Source organism: Diabrotica undecimpunctata, chromosome 3 (assembly GCF_040954645.1).
Source record: "Diabrotica undecimpunctata isolate CICGRU chromosome 3, icDiaUnde3, whole genome shotgun sequence".
Lineage (NCBI taxonomy): Eukaryota > Metazoa > Arthropoda > Insecta > Coleoptera > Chrysomelidae > Diabrotica > Diabrotica undecimpunctata.
In genome coordinates, this window is record NC_092805.1 from 92,661,709 (window position 1) to 92,675,204 (window position 13,496).

The window sequence follows — 13,496 nt, forward strand, 5'->3', positions numbered from 1 at the left end:
TAATACAAGGATGGGCAGCATACGGAGCTCTTAGGAACGTTTTTAAGAGTGACATCCCAACTAATATGAAGAAAAAAGTTTTCGACCAATGCGTGCTACCGGTGATGACCTATGGTGCAGAAACATTATGGCTCACAAAGAAAAACGCACAAAAACTAAGAGTAGCGCAGAGAAGAATGGAGCGATAGGGGCCACTCTGCGAGACAGGATTAGAAACGAAGATCTACAAGCTAAGACCAAAGTCATAGACGTCATTGAAAGAACCTGTAACTTAAAATGGAAATGGGCTGGACACGTTGCCAGAATGAAGGATGGAAGATGGACTCGCAAACTAGTTGAATGGAGACTAAGAGCTGATTAACGTAGCAGAGGAAGACCACCAACACGATGGCAAGACGACGTACGAAAGACAACAAAAAACTGGATACAGCAAGCACAAGATAGAACACTTTGGAGACAAATAGGGGAGGCCTATGTCCAGCAGTGGATTGAAAGAGGCTGATGATGATGAAATAATAAATCAGTTATAAATAAAACATATTCCTAGGGAATAGTAGTTCAAAGCTGTACATATCTCTACAAAAGCTAGTAGATAATTAATGACATTTATTAAACATAAAATTTCTGAATAAAATTCATCAAATAATATTGTATACACTGGATTTTAATGAAATTATTCTTTTTCTTTGTAATGCTCTACAATTGGTAAGGAATTCTTGACGTCTTTTGATATAGTTAATGGTTCAAGCCTAACGTTTTTTTATTTGGCATGTGGCTCCAGTAAATCTGTAGCTAGTAATTTGAAATTTTAATACTTAATGGACATCGTCTCCTATATCCAAACCAAAGATAAACCAATTTGGTATTGAGAGAGAGAGAGAGAGAGAGAGAGAGAGAGAGAGAGAGAGAGAGAGAGAAAGTGTGTGTGTGTGAGAGAGAGGGAAAGTAATGAATTAGTAACAAAATAGATGGATAGGTTGATTGTACTCAGCGTTTAATCTAAGTTTATGATATGCCAGCTATTCAAATGATGAAGTGAACCATAGTACGTTCACTCTTTTTCCGTGCGTCATGATTCATTTTCAAACAAGTTAAATCAAAATATTAAATGAAACGTACGTCGATGTTTAGATAATAATTATCATTGATACTTACTCTGCCCTATTAGGAAAGAACCCCGTATCTCCACTATAGCGAGTTTTGAGAAAAACGCGATTAAAGATTTTTGTTTAATCAATTGTGCTTTTGGTACAATAATAACACAAAATCATTTAGGGTAGAGTGTGTAGCATTGTAGTTAACTTTTTTCAAAAAAAAATTGCAAAATAACCATATGGACATTAGTTATGCGACATATGTACTAACAAAGCAAAGAATTATGTCAAGTTTACTTAGCTAACACCACGTATTATCCAAATTTTTCTTAAGCTTGGTTTTAACTATGTAATTATTATAAAATTTATATAACTGCCACGAAAGGCAAAACATTTAAATATTTTAATAATATTTTTTTGAACATTTGTTGAATAAAACATAAGTATTTACGAAAAACGTTTATTTAAAAATACAAAATGAAAATTATTATTAATCGGAAGTTGGCAATTCTTCCCAAAATTGATGGCGGTTCCCGTTAAAATTTGACCTAAGTTTTTTAATATCTGTCCTTTTCTCTTCTTAGCAATTCCAGAAGGTTTCGTCACAGGTGTGGGGTCATTTATCCCAGATTTTAACAATCTGGTCTGCAAAAAGTCCATCTCTATCAACTCCTCGTTAACGTTAATCTTAACGTGTAAAATCTTGCTCTCTTCACAATTAAGTACTAATTACGTCTTCACAATTACTTTAACAATTTGTGATAGGTAAATACGTGATTCTGTTTTCTTTAATTTTGACTGTGAAGTCTTTCCAGATAAGAAAATCGGAAACCCCCATTTCTTTCACCACCACACGATTCAAATTACACGTTTTAACGGCCTCGACGAAATCATGATAATCATAAACTTTCTTCTTTTTCTTTAACAATAGTTCCACTTGGTGGTGGAAACTATTAGCGGTGTTGCTTTATTCCTTAGAAAAAACCTCGCATATCGTTTTATCCTACGTTAAAAACCCGTATCTGCTAAGCATATACCAGGTTTTTACTACGAAGCGTTAAATGCCAGGTTTATACTAAGCATAATAGTCATTTTTGGCGTTTACGGGGAAACTATTTTCTTTCATAAAATATTTAGAAATGTAAAATACGGGTTTTTCTCTATGTAAAATTGTTATATAAATCTTAATTATTCATATGGTGCAAAAATCCCAATTTTTCAAATTTTGGAGATACGGGGTTCTTTCTTAATAGGGCAGTACTACTGTCAATGTAATAATTACGAAATGGCTATTATCCCGGTGGATGTATTTTATAAAGTTAAATTTAGTAAATATATTATTCATTATATTTTTTGTGTATTTGGATTAGTATTCGTCGGGAATAGGATTAATAAAAATATGATGAAAAGAAGATTAAAAAGTAATCTTAATATTATTTGTACAATCTGCCAAAATAATTAATTTTGTATCATTCTATTGTCACATAGCAGCAGTGTCGAACAAGGTTATGATTTGGATGGTTGACCGCTACGAAACCACGTAGCCGTGGAACACCTAATCTTGTTGCCTTACTTTTTTTTTTTTTTTTTTAATTTTTGGTATTATTTTAAGGACTTTTTTTTGGAAAATAGTAAGTATTAAAATTAGGTTATTATTAATATATATATATATATATATATATATATATATATATATATATATATATATATATATATATAAACTGTTTAAAATATATTTATTTCGTTGAAATCATCGCTCCGTGCGTGACTGACGCGACACCTACCGCCTTCATCTGACAGTTTTGGACCTACCAATTTTCAGGTTAAACATATGACATTAATGACATATTTGGACATATGTTTGACATTGTTAAATGCAGGCGAAATTGACAATTATTAATAATTAACTTTTTATTTATATTTTTTCAGTTTATGTACAAAATAAATGTAGTATTAAAAACTGGGTTTCTCAAAATTCATCATAATATATCTTTTTAAGCCCAAACGGAGTTAAAGTTAAAAACGAAGTTAACGAAGTTAAAAATCTAGTACTGGCAAATCAAGTTTTTCACGAGAAAGAGCACATAATTAAAAACAGTAATAGTAAAAGTTATGATATAAAAGCTAAAGTCATCAGGCACTCTGCAGTTAGCTTGAAGCCTTATAAAATATCATTTAAGGTAAATTATTTAAATATTTCAATTGCATAAAAATGAGGTTACGTGATATTTCCTTTTTCATATTAATAGCACGGATCCATCTTTTTCTTTTCTCTAATTTATATGTAATCTTTGGGAACCGATAAAAACTACACTTACTATTTTTGCTATTATTAGCACAACTAAATACGCAATATGTATTTGCACACATTTTTGATAAAATTTATGCGTAAAAAGATAGTGTCCAATTTTTTCATATTTCGCCGCTACGCACGCTGGCATCGTTTCAAGGTACACCATACCATGGTCACGCACGGAGCGAACAAAATAAGTATAATTTCTTACGTGCGTACTACGTTTACACACTCTTTTTTATTGAAGTGTTTATTCTTTTTCACTATTGAGGAGATTAATGGACTCAACATTAAACAGGTTGAAGCTCATACCGGCTATTACTAGTATAAACATAAATATAGAAAGGTAATAAATATCTTGTGCTCTTATCCACTTAGTAAAAAGTTCGTTGTTCATTTCTTCATGATAATCAGCTACGTTGGATTTTGAACAAAACAATAAATTTGTTAACGAAACAAATCCTTTGCGTGAACCAGCGTGAACAATTACAAAACGTTTACCATCATAACCTCCTGGTTTTCGGACAATTTTGGCAATATTGTCTTGATAAAAATTTGTTTTATTTCCTTTGGAGTAAATCCAACAGCAATACCAATTTGCTCAATTAATGCTCGTCGATTCTCATTGTTTTTTAATTTAAATCCGATGTCTTTTAATAATGTACTAAGCGATGATTTTCCAATATCCACTACTATTTTATCCCTTAATTGACAGGTCAAACATTGCAGAGTAACATGCTTCCCTAAAAAAAAAAGAATTCATTATCGTCTTTTATAGCCAATAATAAGTAGATAGGAAAATTCCATGTAGATTGAAGTACCTACCCAGGTTCTTGTTTATCATAAAATTCACACTAAAGAAATCAATACTTACTCTGTTGGTACATATCATACAACGTATTCCGTACTGCCATTTTTGATGCGTAGGGCATATCAGTCGTCTTACTTTTAAGACGACGTCTATTTTTCCCTGGTTTTGAAAGGACGGGATTGTTTTCTTTCCTTTTTTTATCAAGTATATTGTCCGCCGTGATATTTTTAAAACAGCGGCAACTCTCTTAAAAAATAATTATTTAATAGTAACTGATTAACAAACATGCATTTGATATTTTACCTCTTGAACAGATGTAAGAGGCTTCAAAGGTCCTCCATTACTTGTTTGTAACTCAAAATATTCATATAAATTCAACACAAGTTGCTACGCTTGAGAATTTAGGCACATCTTAATAATAATAATAATAATAATAATAAATAATCTCGAAAATATACAAATCAGTTTCTGTTCGACGGAACTATAGCCAGACTCATGAAGTATAATGAAAATTTGTAGATTAGAAAATATTACTTTTCTCATTAGCTTAAAAATAAATACTTACTGGAAGTAATTAAATTAAGAGAGCAACAGTTTTCCGTTCTAACAATAATGCTTAAAAATATATAATTCAAATGACATATCCAAAGATTACAAGTTAAATAATTTGAAAAACAAAAAAACAAAAATAAATTAAATAAATCAATAAACACGACAAGGGGCCTGCGTAGCGCAAGCAATAGGATGCTTGCCTCGCAAGCCGGTGGTCCGGAGTTCGAATCCTACCGCCGGCAAGAACATCTAGACATTTTAAAAATGTCTATAGGCCCCAGGTCGACTCAGCCTGAATAAAAATGAGTACCTTGGGTAAAACCAGGGGTAATAATAGACGGTTGAAGCGTAGCACTGGCCATGTTACCTTCCTTGTATACCGTAGGCCCTAGATATAGCAGACTACCCTGCTATACTCCCAAAGCCGCGACAGCGGTATAAAACGGGAGACTATTTATTATAAACACGACAAATGAGCTAATGTCACTGTTAATGAAAATTATAAACGGTAATAAGTAGTAAGTCTACGAACCGTGAGATATGCCATATTGTTGATCCTTGTTTAACTTATTTTGATTTCTATGGACAAGCGGCTTAATTTTGCAATACTAGTTTCTGTGAGTAAAAAAGAGACCTAGTATAAAAAGTAATTCGTGAATAACTTCATGCATGGGAAAAGATAGAGTGGACGTATTATATCATCTAGTTCAAGTGTTTACCGGACATGGTTGTTTCAAGCGGATTAGTAAACAGAACACTAACATGTTGGACTAACAAGTTGAATAAGAAAATACTGGGAAAATACTTTGTTTCTATACGAACGTCCGGATGTGCTGGATGGGCTTATGTGAAAAGTTAATAGTGCAAAAACTGATTGAGTTGATACTCCGTAGAGAGAAAAATTGGAATCATAAAAGATACGATTATGAGAGCGATAAAAGTAATATGGTGAAGTAGTAGTACTGAATGCGTTAGAAAACTAATAATGAGTGAAAGGGGCGTGGTGAAGTACTAGTGGAGTACCACTTAGTACTGCGAATCTTTCATTACGCCCTTCTCAACGGGTGTAGGATTTGAATGACTAAAAATTCCAAACTAATACATGTCTTTTGAAGATTTTCCTAAAGAAAAAAAAACGAGAGAACGACAACCAAATATTCAGTACAGGAGAAGAAGTGATCTTTCAATTTTCTTCTTCTTTTCAGCGCAATTTTTCGTCAACTTTTTATTATCCTCTTTGCTAAAGTTAATTAAAAATTTAAAATGGTTTTTAATATTTCACGAAACAACATTTTTTAAATAAAAGTATACAATTCTAAGTCAGCAAACAAAGCTTAAATAATACTGATTGCATTTCATTAAAATTTTAAAAGATCTGAATATATGTTTACGTTTTTAAAGTTCGATATAAAGACGTACACTGGAATTATATTTAAATTAAATTAAATTATAGCGCCAAAATAATGAATACCTTCAGTTTCTTTTGTTTTAATATAAAAGTAATATGCTTCATACAGTTTAATGTAATATCTCTAAAGCGTTTTGAATAGAATCAATCTCTGATATATATTTAGAGACCAAATATTTTTATAAGATTATATAAAAATGGTAAAGCAGGTAACAAAATTAATATACTTTTTTCTTTTTTTTTAATATAGACTTTAGAGCATTTATTTGCTTAAATTTATTTTGTTCTTTTAATCGATCATATGATTTTTTGAATATTTGTTGTACATTTCAAAGGGGTCGATTGGCCTCGTAAACGTTTCCACACTAGCAGATTTTATGGAAATGATATCCTACTGAGCGTCGTCCATTGAGAACACCTGTTATTATTATAAGTTCAATCTTTTAAAGTTCTCTCAATGGGCTTCACTAAGTTCTCTGCTAGGTCAACACCGAAGAATGGCTATATTAAATTTGCAAAGACGCATCCAGGTGCTAATGTATCTTCTGATCTCAACCTAGTTGTTACTGAATTAAGGTAATCTAAACAGAGGTAAAACAATCTAAACAGAGCTAATATAACATCGATCTCTCCAAACTAAGAAACATGGAAACAAAATTTTACGTTGAAAAAGAATAAATCAAAAACTACTGCCAGCTAAAACATAACAGAAAAGGTCAGGATGCAAACAACTAATAGAAGAAGTTAAAAGGCAGTGTATTACAAATAAATAAAGATAAATTCAATAAAACTTACATACCAGAAAAAGAAAAAATACTGGATGACCGACGAAATTAATTAAGAGAAAAAGGATCAAGAAAACTGTAGACAAAATAAGGTATGCCAAGATACACAGAGAAATATAAAAGAAAATAAAGAAAGGAAAGGAAAATTGGTTGAATGAGAAATAAAATACATAAGGATATTAGAGAAATCACCGGAAGCTACAGACGTAGGAACGGAAATAAACTAATTGACGGCAACGGGCATATAGCAGCAAATAAAGCAAAAATACGAGCATGGAAAAATATGCATGGAGCAGAGAAAAAGTCAGGAATGAAGAAGTCATAAATACAGTACTTTGGCCACTTGACGAGAAGAAAAAAATACCAGTTTTTGCAGAATTACATGCAGAGAGAGATTTTAAGAATGCGTAGCGTTGGAAAGCGACAAATATCATAGCTGCGCAATCTCAGAGAGTGATTTAGTTGCTTGTCCAACCAGAGTCTTATAGCAGTAGTGAACAGGGTTCAGGTAATCATTATGATCGCCAATATTTGAAAGGAGACGACACCTTAAAAGAAGAAGAATGGCTCTGGTTCGATAAAAAGATGATTAGCTTCTTTTAACCTTTCAGTACACGCGCCTCAAAAAGTTGCATCAGTACACGCGGCAGACTGTAAGTCCGTATATTGAAATAGCAAGTACGAGACGAATTAAAAAATTCTTCTGATAAAATAAAATAAACTACTATTACAAACACTTATTTATTAATTATTTTGCAAGTTATACACATTCATTACAAATATTTGTGCAATGTTGTAAACACATAAATTTTCTACATTTAACACATAAACACTTGGTCGGACGGTTTTTTTTTTCTGTCGCAGTAACTGCAGCATCCCCTTTGCTGGCCGACATTACCAGCTGGAGGCGGTAGTGGATCTTTAGATTCAACCATTTCTGTAATTCTTAATTTCATTAATGACGTCAAATAAGAAAGAGTAGCGCGAGCACGAAGGTGATTATCAACTAATTGTCTAGCTAAACTTTATAAAAAAACATCTTCCGCTGGTTACATTATCGGGATTGTTCCAATGAAAAATAACATTTGCATTAATACCTGCAATATTTAGCATCGAATAGAAAACTACCATTGGCCATGTCCTGGTATTTCTTGCAGTATTATAGGCAGCACACAGCTTGTCCACGGTATCAACATCCCCTTTAGTATTGTTATAATTTATTATGATTTCGGGTTTACTTGTTACTTCTTATCATAATGAAGACAGGATAAGAGTAGGACGTTTTTATTTTGCTTGTCTTTGTAGGATACAAGAGTAGCATTTTGTTGAAAGCGAAATAAACTACTGTTAACTAACCTTGACTTTGGGGGTTTGACAAACTTAGGTGGTAATTCTGTTGTTTTGTGTTACTAATGTTACTAATTGTACCAAGTAATGTCAGCTTTTTCGCGTACAATGACTCTAACAGATTTATACTTGTGAACCAGTTATCGGTACTAATATTCCTTCCTGATCCATATATGGGTTCACATAATCTCAAGACTACGGCATTGGGAGAGTTGCGCACAGCATAAGGGCCATCAGGTTGCTGCCCAACATAGACTTCAAGACTTCAAGATTTGAAGTCAAGTAACACTTTGCATCAACTAGGGCTAAAATTTGAATCCCATATTTATTGAGTTTATTTAAAATATATTGCCTAAATGAGCAACGCCCTCAAAACGCTTTCAGTTTCTCATCCACTGTTACCAAATGAAAAGGACGTGTTTTATTTCAAAAATGTCACGTAAGAATTTAAATAGTCGTTGTAAAGAGTATAATAATAATTATGTAACCTACTTGATTTAAAATGGATTCAGGATTTTTTTATACTTTGGAAACTATGTCATCTTCGATCTCTGACGTAGATAATGACGTGCAACGGTTTGTAAATTAGATGGACTGTACGTTGATCTTACTGAGTTTTAGTGGTTTCAATTTTTTTAGGTGACTCTTTGTCTCAAAATGGTCACAGCATCTGTAGGGTACGTTAACTGGGTGACTTCTATACATAATATTTGTATATTTCTCAATGTCTCTGGCATGAATTCTTGTACTGCCGATGAATGCAATACATTCGGGAATTAATTTTAAGATTGAATTTGTTTTGATTATTTGTCGTTTTTACGTCTTTTCTTGCACATTTGATTGTTACTGGTAATGGATCGGAAATGGTTAGTAACCATAAATTTTGGTCAATTTCTTGTACATTGTAGCCTTGTGTCAAGAGCTTGGACATCTGGCAAGTTTTTGGTAAGTTGCTGAGAGGTTTCAAAAGCTGAGCTTCACATATAGCATCGGTGTCTATGGGATACGGAAGAATGTATATACACATTCTTTGGTTTTGATTGATTGGTTTACATTTTTCGATGTCCATGGGTAAGACATATGAAATTGAATCATCATCTCGCGCTATGTATTTATTAACAGTTGAAAGTATATGATGAAAACCAGTTTGATTATTTAATATTGGTATTGAATATAATTGATAGAAGGTAAATATATCGGGATCAACTAACGGAATTTCGCGAATGAAAACAATTTTTGAATCAAGTTGATAAGCTTTTAGTTTTATTATGTCAATATACTAAGCTATATTTGACATATAAGTGGGTAGAGGCAATACGTTATTTTGTAATGACTGTTAGATTTCTTTTAATGCGTCTATTAAGTCTATGGGCGAAATAATAGAACTATGTAGAATTTGCAGGCGAGAGAATGTGATAGGATTTAGTATATCATTTAAATAATTTTCTAAAAATACGTAGCTTTCCATTAAGGACTTACATAAATCTAGTATTTGTAATAGTGCTAGGTAAAAGAAGATGTCATTATTAATGTCCAGAAGTGTAGTCTCGATAGTTTTTTAGTCTTTGTTAAAAGTTTCTTCGTCCATTTGCATTTTTTGAATTGTAGTGTTGAAAGTTCTTATAACTGAAGTGGTAACAGATATTTGATTTATTAAGAGATTTTCAATTTGAGTTTCATCGGAATTTATCTTATTGATACATTTATTAAAGTATTCGCCGTCAGAGGCGTCTAAATTTCCAATAATAAATTTTCAGAATGTTCCAATACCATTTACTAAACCGCGTTTTAGGCGTTTATTATAAGGTACTGTGTCAGTGGTTATTTCTTTGTATTTTAAGTTAACGGAGTTTGAAATTTGTTTTAGCAGGCTAACATGTGTCTGTACTTCGGCTTGAAAGGCAAGTTTTCTCGGTGTATCCACGTTAATAAATTTTTCTAATAGGTTTTCCAAAATTCTGTCATTGTTGGATATTGTAGTTTTGATAGGGAATAATTCTTTGTAAAAAAGTAAAGTCCATTTGTCGTTAGATATTCGTATAGCTCCTTTTTCATGAAACAATATTCCAATTGTGTTATTAATGGGAGTGAGGTGAATTTGGGATTGGACGATAGAAAGGAGTCCATAGAATCTGTAAAGGAAAATTATTCAAAATAAGGTTTTAGTCTGTCAAAATTTACTTTAGAGGTTTTGGGGTTAAGGATAATTGCGGAATTTGTAAAAACTTCTTGAATTTCGAAAGGTCCATTAAAAAGATTATCCGATTTTGATTTGATTTGGGATTCTTCTACGTAAACTTTGTCACCAATTTTAAAATCAGGTCTTTGTTCTGAAATATTCTCGTCAAATCTTACTTTCGCCTTTTCTTTCTGTCTTTCTGTTTTTGCTCTGGCTACTTTGTAAAAATACTCCATGTGATTATTCAGGTACTAATATATTTACTCATTAGTGTTTTTTGATTGTATAGAGTTTCTGGTGGTCGGCCTGCAGTGTGCCCAAATATAAGTTCATATAGTGTAAAACCGTGGGTCTTATTTTTTGTGTTGTTATAGCATATTACTGCATAAGGAAGTATAGTGAAGGGATGATCGTTTGTGATCTCATCTTGATTTGCTCTAATCATTTCTGAGAGTGCGGCATAAAATCTTTCTACAGATCCATTAGATTGTAGATGGTTAACACTAGAAAATTTTAGTTTGATGTCGTATAATTCGCATAGATCTTTGATTATAGCATTCTTGAATCCTCGACCGCAGTCACAATGAATTCTTAGTGGTGTTCCATACTGTTGAAAGAAGAATAGGAGTGTCTTGGCTACTGTTACTGCCTTTTTGTCTTCCAAAGGATAGGCTTGCGTGAATTTTGTCAATTCGTCACGAATAGTTAAAGCATAGTTCTTAGTAGGGTATTCGAATATATCCATATTTATTCTTTCGAATGGTGTTTTTGCATTTTCTGTTATGACTAGTGGTCCACTTAAGTTTTTCCTGCAACTCTTAACTTTTTGGCAAAGTTCACATGCTTTTACAAATTTCTCTACATCTTTTGTTAAATTCTTCCAATTGTATTTCTGCTCTATTCTTCTGACAGTTTCGTTTATTCTTCGATGTAAATTGTTTTTACCATAATGGTAATGATATAAAATTTGAGGGATTTCGTCTTCGCTGGCTGTTTTAATTATATTTACCATTTGTCAGCAAACATATAAGAAAATATCTCTAGGATAGGTAGTTCGAGATTATTTTCGACACAATATATTTTTGATTCATCGAATTGTTCTTTGTTTGCAAAAAGTACAAGAAATATATGTAATATTACTCGTTCGGGATCAAACGGTAATAGTATAATAAAATATTTTCGATCTTTTACAGTTTTACTGTGTACTATATTAATTCTTCGGTTACTATATTCCATGTTTCTTCGAATATGTCATTCATTATTTTCTCGTGGAGTTCTTCAAGTTTATTTTGCCAAAAAAATGTAACAATATTTTTGTTGGATTTGTCTAATAAGTCCGTATTCGATGTTTCAATTTTAGAATAATCGATTATTGACTTAGTTCTATACAGTTCGATAAACTCTGATAAAGTCAAGTTCTTCGGACATTTTTTCTATATTTTCTTCATCGTCGTCTTCGTTTTCTTGAGTTTCCGTGTCATCTTCATTCGATGCATGTAATGAGATTTTTTATTGAAAGTTTGCACAATCTTTGAAATGGTTAATCTTTATTCTTGAGAGGGCATCTGCATTTCTGTTTATTTTTCCTGCACGATGTTCTATTTTATAATTGTATTCTTCGAGTTTTAGGCGTCAACGCGCTAATCGGCTTCCGGGATCTTTTATCGAGAAAAGATTTGTAAGGGGTCGATGATCGGTAATAAGGGTGAATTTTCGGCCAAAAAGATATGGTTTAAAATGTTTGACTACCCATACGATAGCTAATAATTCTCTCTCTATAGTCGAATATTTTGTTTCGGCACTGCATAATGTTCTGAAGGCATAAGCTATGGGTAAATCTTTTCCAATAGGGCCTTGCGAAAGAACGGGTCCAATCGCGAATGCACTAGCGTCAGTTGTTAGTAAAAATGGTTCCTCAAAATTCGGATATATAAGTATTGGATCTGATGTTAAAATATTTTTGATTTCGTTAAAGGCTTCTTTGCATTCAGAATTAAAAATAAAAGGTACGTCTTTCTGAAGTAGTTTCGTAAGTGGTTTAGAAATTTTGGCAAAATTTGGAATAAATTTTCTGTAGTAACCGGCTAAGCCTAAGAATGATTTCATTTCTTTGGTTCCGGGAAGTTTTTGATGCAAGATATTTTAGCTGGATTTGTTTTTACACTATCTTTTGTTACAAGGTGGCCTAAATATGCCACTTCTTTTCTTAAAAATTCGCACTTGTCTGGCTGTATTTTTAAATTTGCTTTTCGTAACCTTTTAAAAACTTCTGTTAGTCGTGACATGTGATCATGAATAGTGGATGAGTAAATAATTATGTCATCCATATACACTAAGCATTTTTCGTTTTGTATTCCTAAGAGGATGTTGTCCATTACTCTTTGGAAAGTAGATGGAACATTCATTAGTCCGAATGGCATGTGGACAAATTCGTAATCTCCATTTTCGACGGAAAAGGCCGTTTTCTGGATGTCTTGTGGCTCCATTTCAGTCTGGTGAAATCCAGACGCTAAATCTAGTGTTGTGAAGTATTGGCATCTTCCTAGTTGGTCCAATAGTCCTGATATTTGTGGTAGAGGATAACGGTCTTGTACTGTGAGTTCGTTAAGTTTTCGATAATCAATAACAACTCGAAATTTTTGTTTTCTTGACGCTTCTAATTTCTTCGGTACGACCCAGACTGGACTCGACCAGGGCGAGACGCTTTTCTGGATTATTCCTTCTTCTAACATTTTATTAATTGATGTCTTTACCTCTTCCTTATAAATTTAAGGATATCTATAGGATTTAGTGAAGATAGGTTTAGCGTTGTTTGTTTCGATTTTGTGCTTGATTTTGTTTGTGAAGGTCGTTTGTCGCCTTAAATATATCTGCATATTCAGTACATATATCTAGAATTAGTTCTTATTCTTCGCAATTTAGATGATCAATTCTTAGCTGTTCTTTAATTATTCGTGTTCTATCTACTACGGGTTCTTCAAAATCACTTCCGTTGTAGGATAGGATTTACTCCGAATTTTTGAAAGG

The 13,496-nt window shown here is 32.5% G+C and overlaps 1 protein-coding gene across 1 annotated transcript in view; it reads left to right on the forward strand.

The window, feature by feature from the left end:
• Window positions 1-6,615: 6,615 nt before the first annotated feature.
• The window catches only part of LOC140435958 (odorant receptor 85b-like), a 100,050-nt gene continuing 93,169 nt past the window's right edge, over window positions 6,616-13,496 (forward strand). Inside the window, exons 1-2 of the mRNA XM_072524669.1 lie at window positions 6,616-6,734; window positions 9,199-9,235. Of these exons, the coding sequence (XP_072380770.1) occupies window positions 6,616-6,734; window positions 9,199-9,235 (156 nt within the window). The remainder of the gene's footprint in view (window positions 6,735-9,198; window positions 9,236-13,496) is intronic.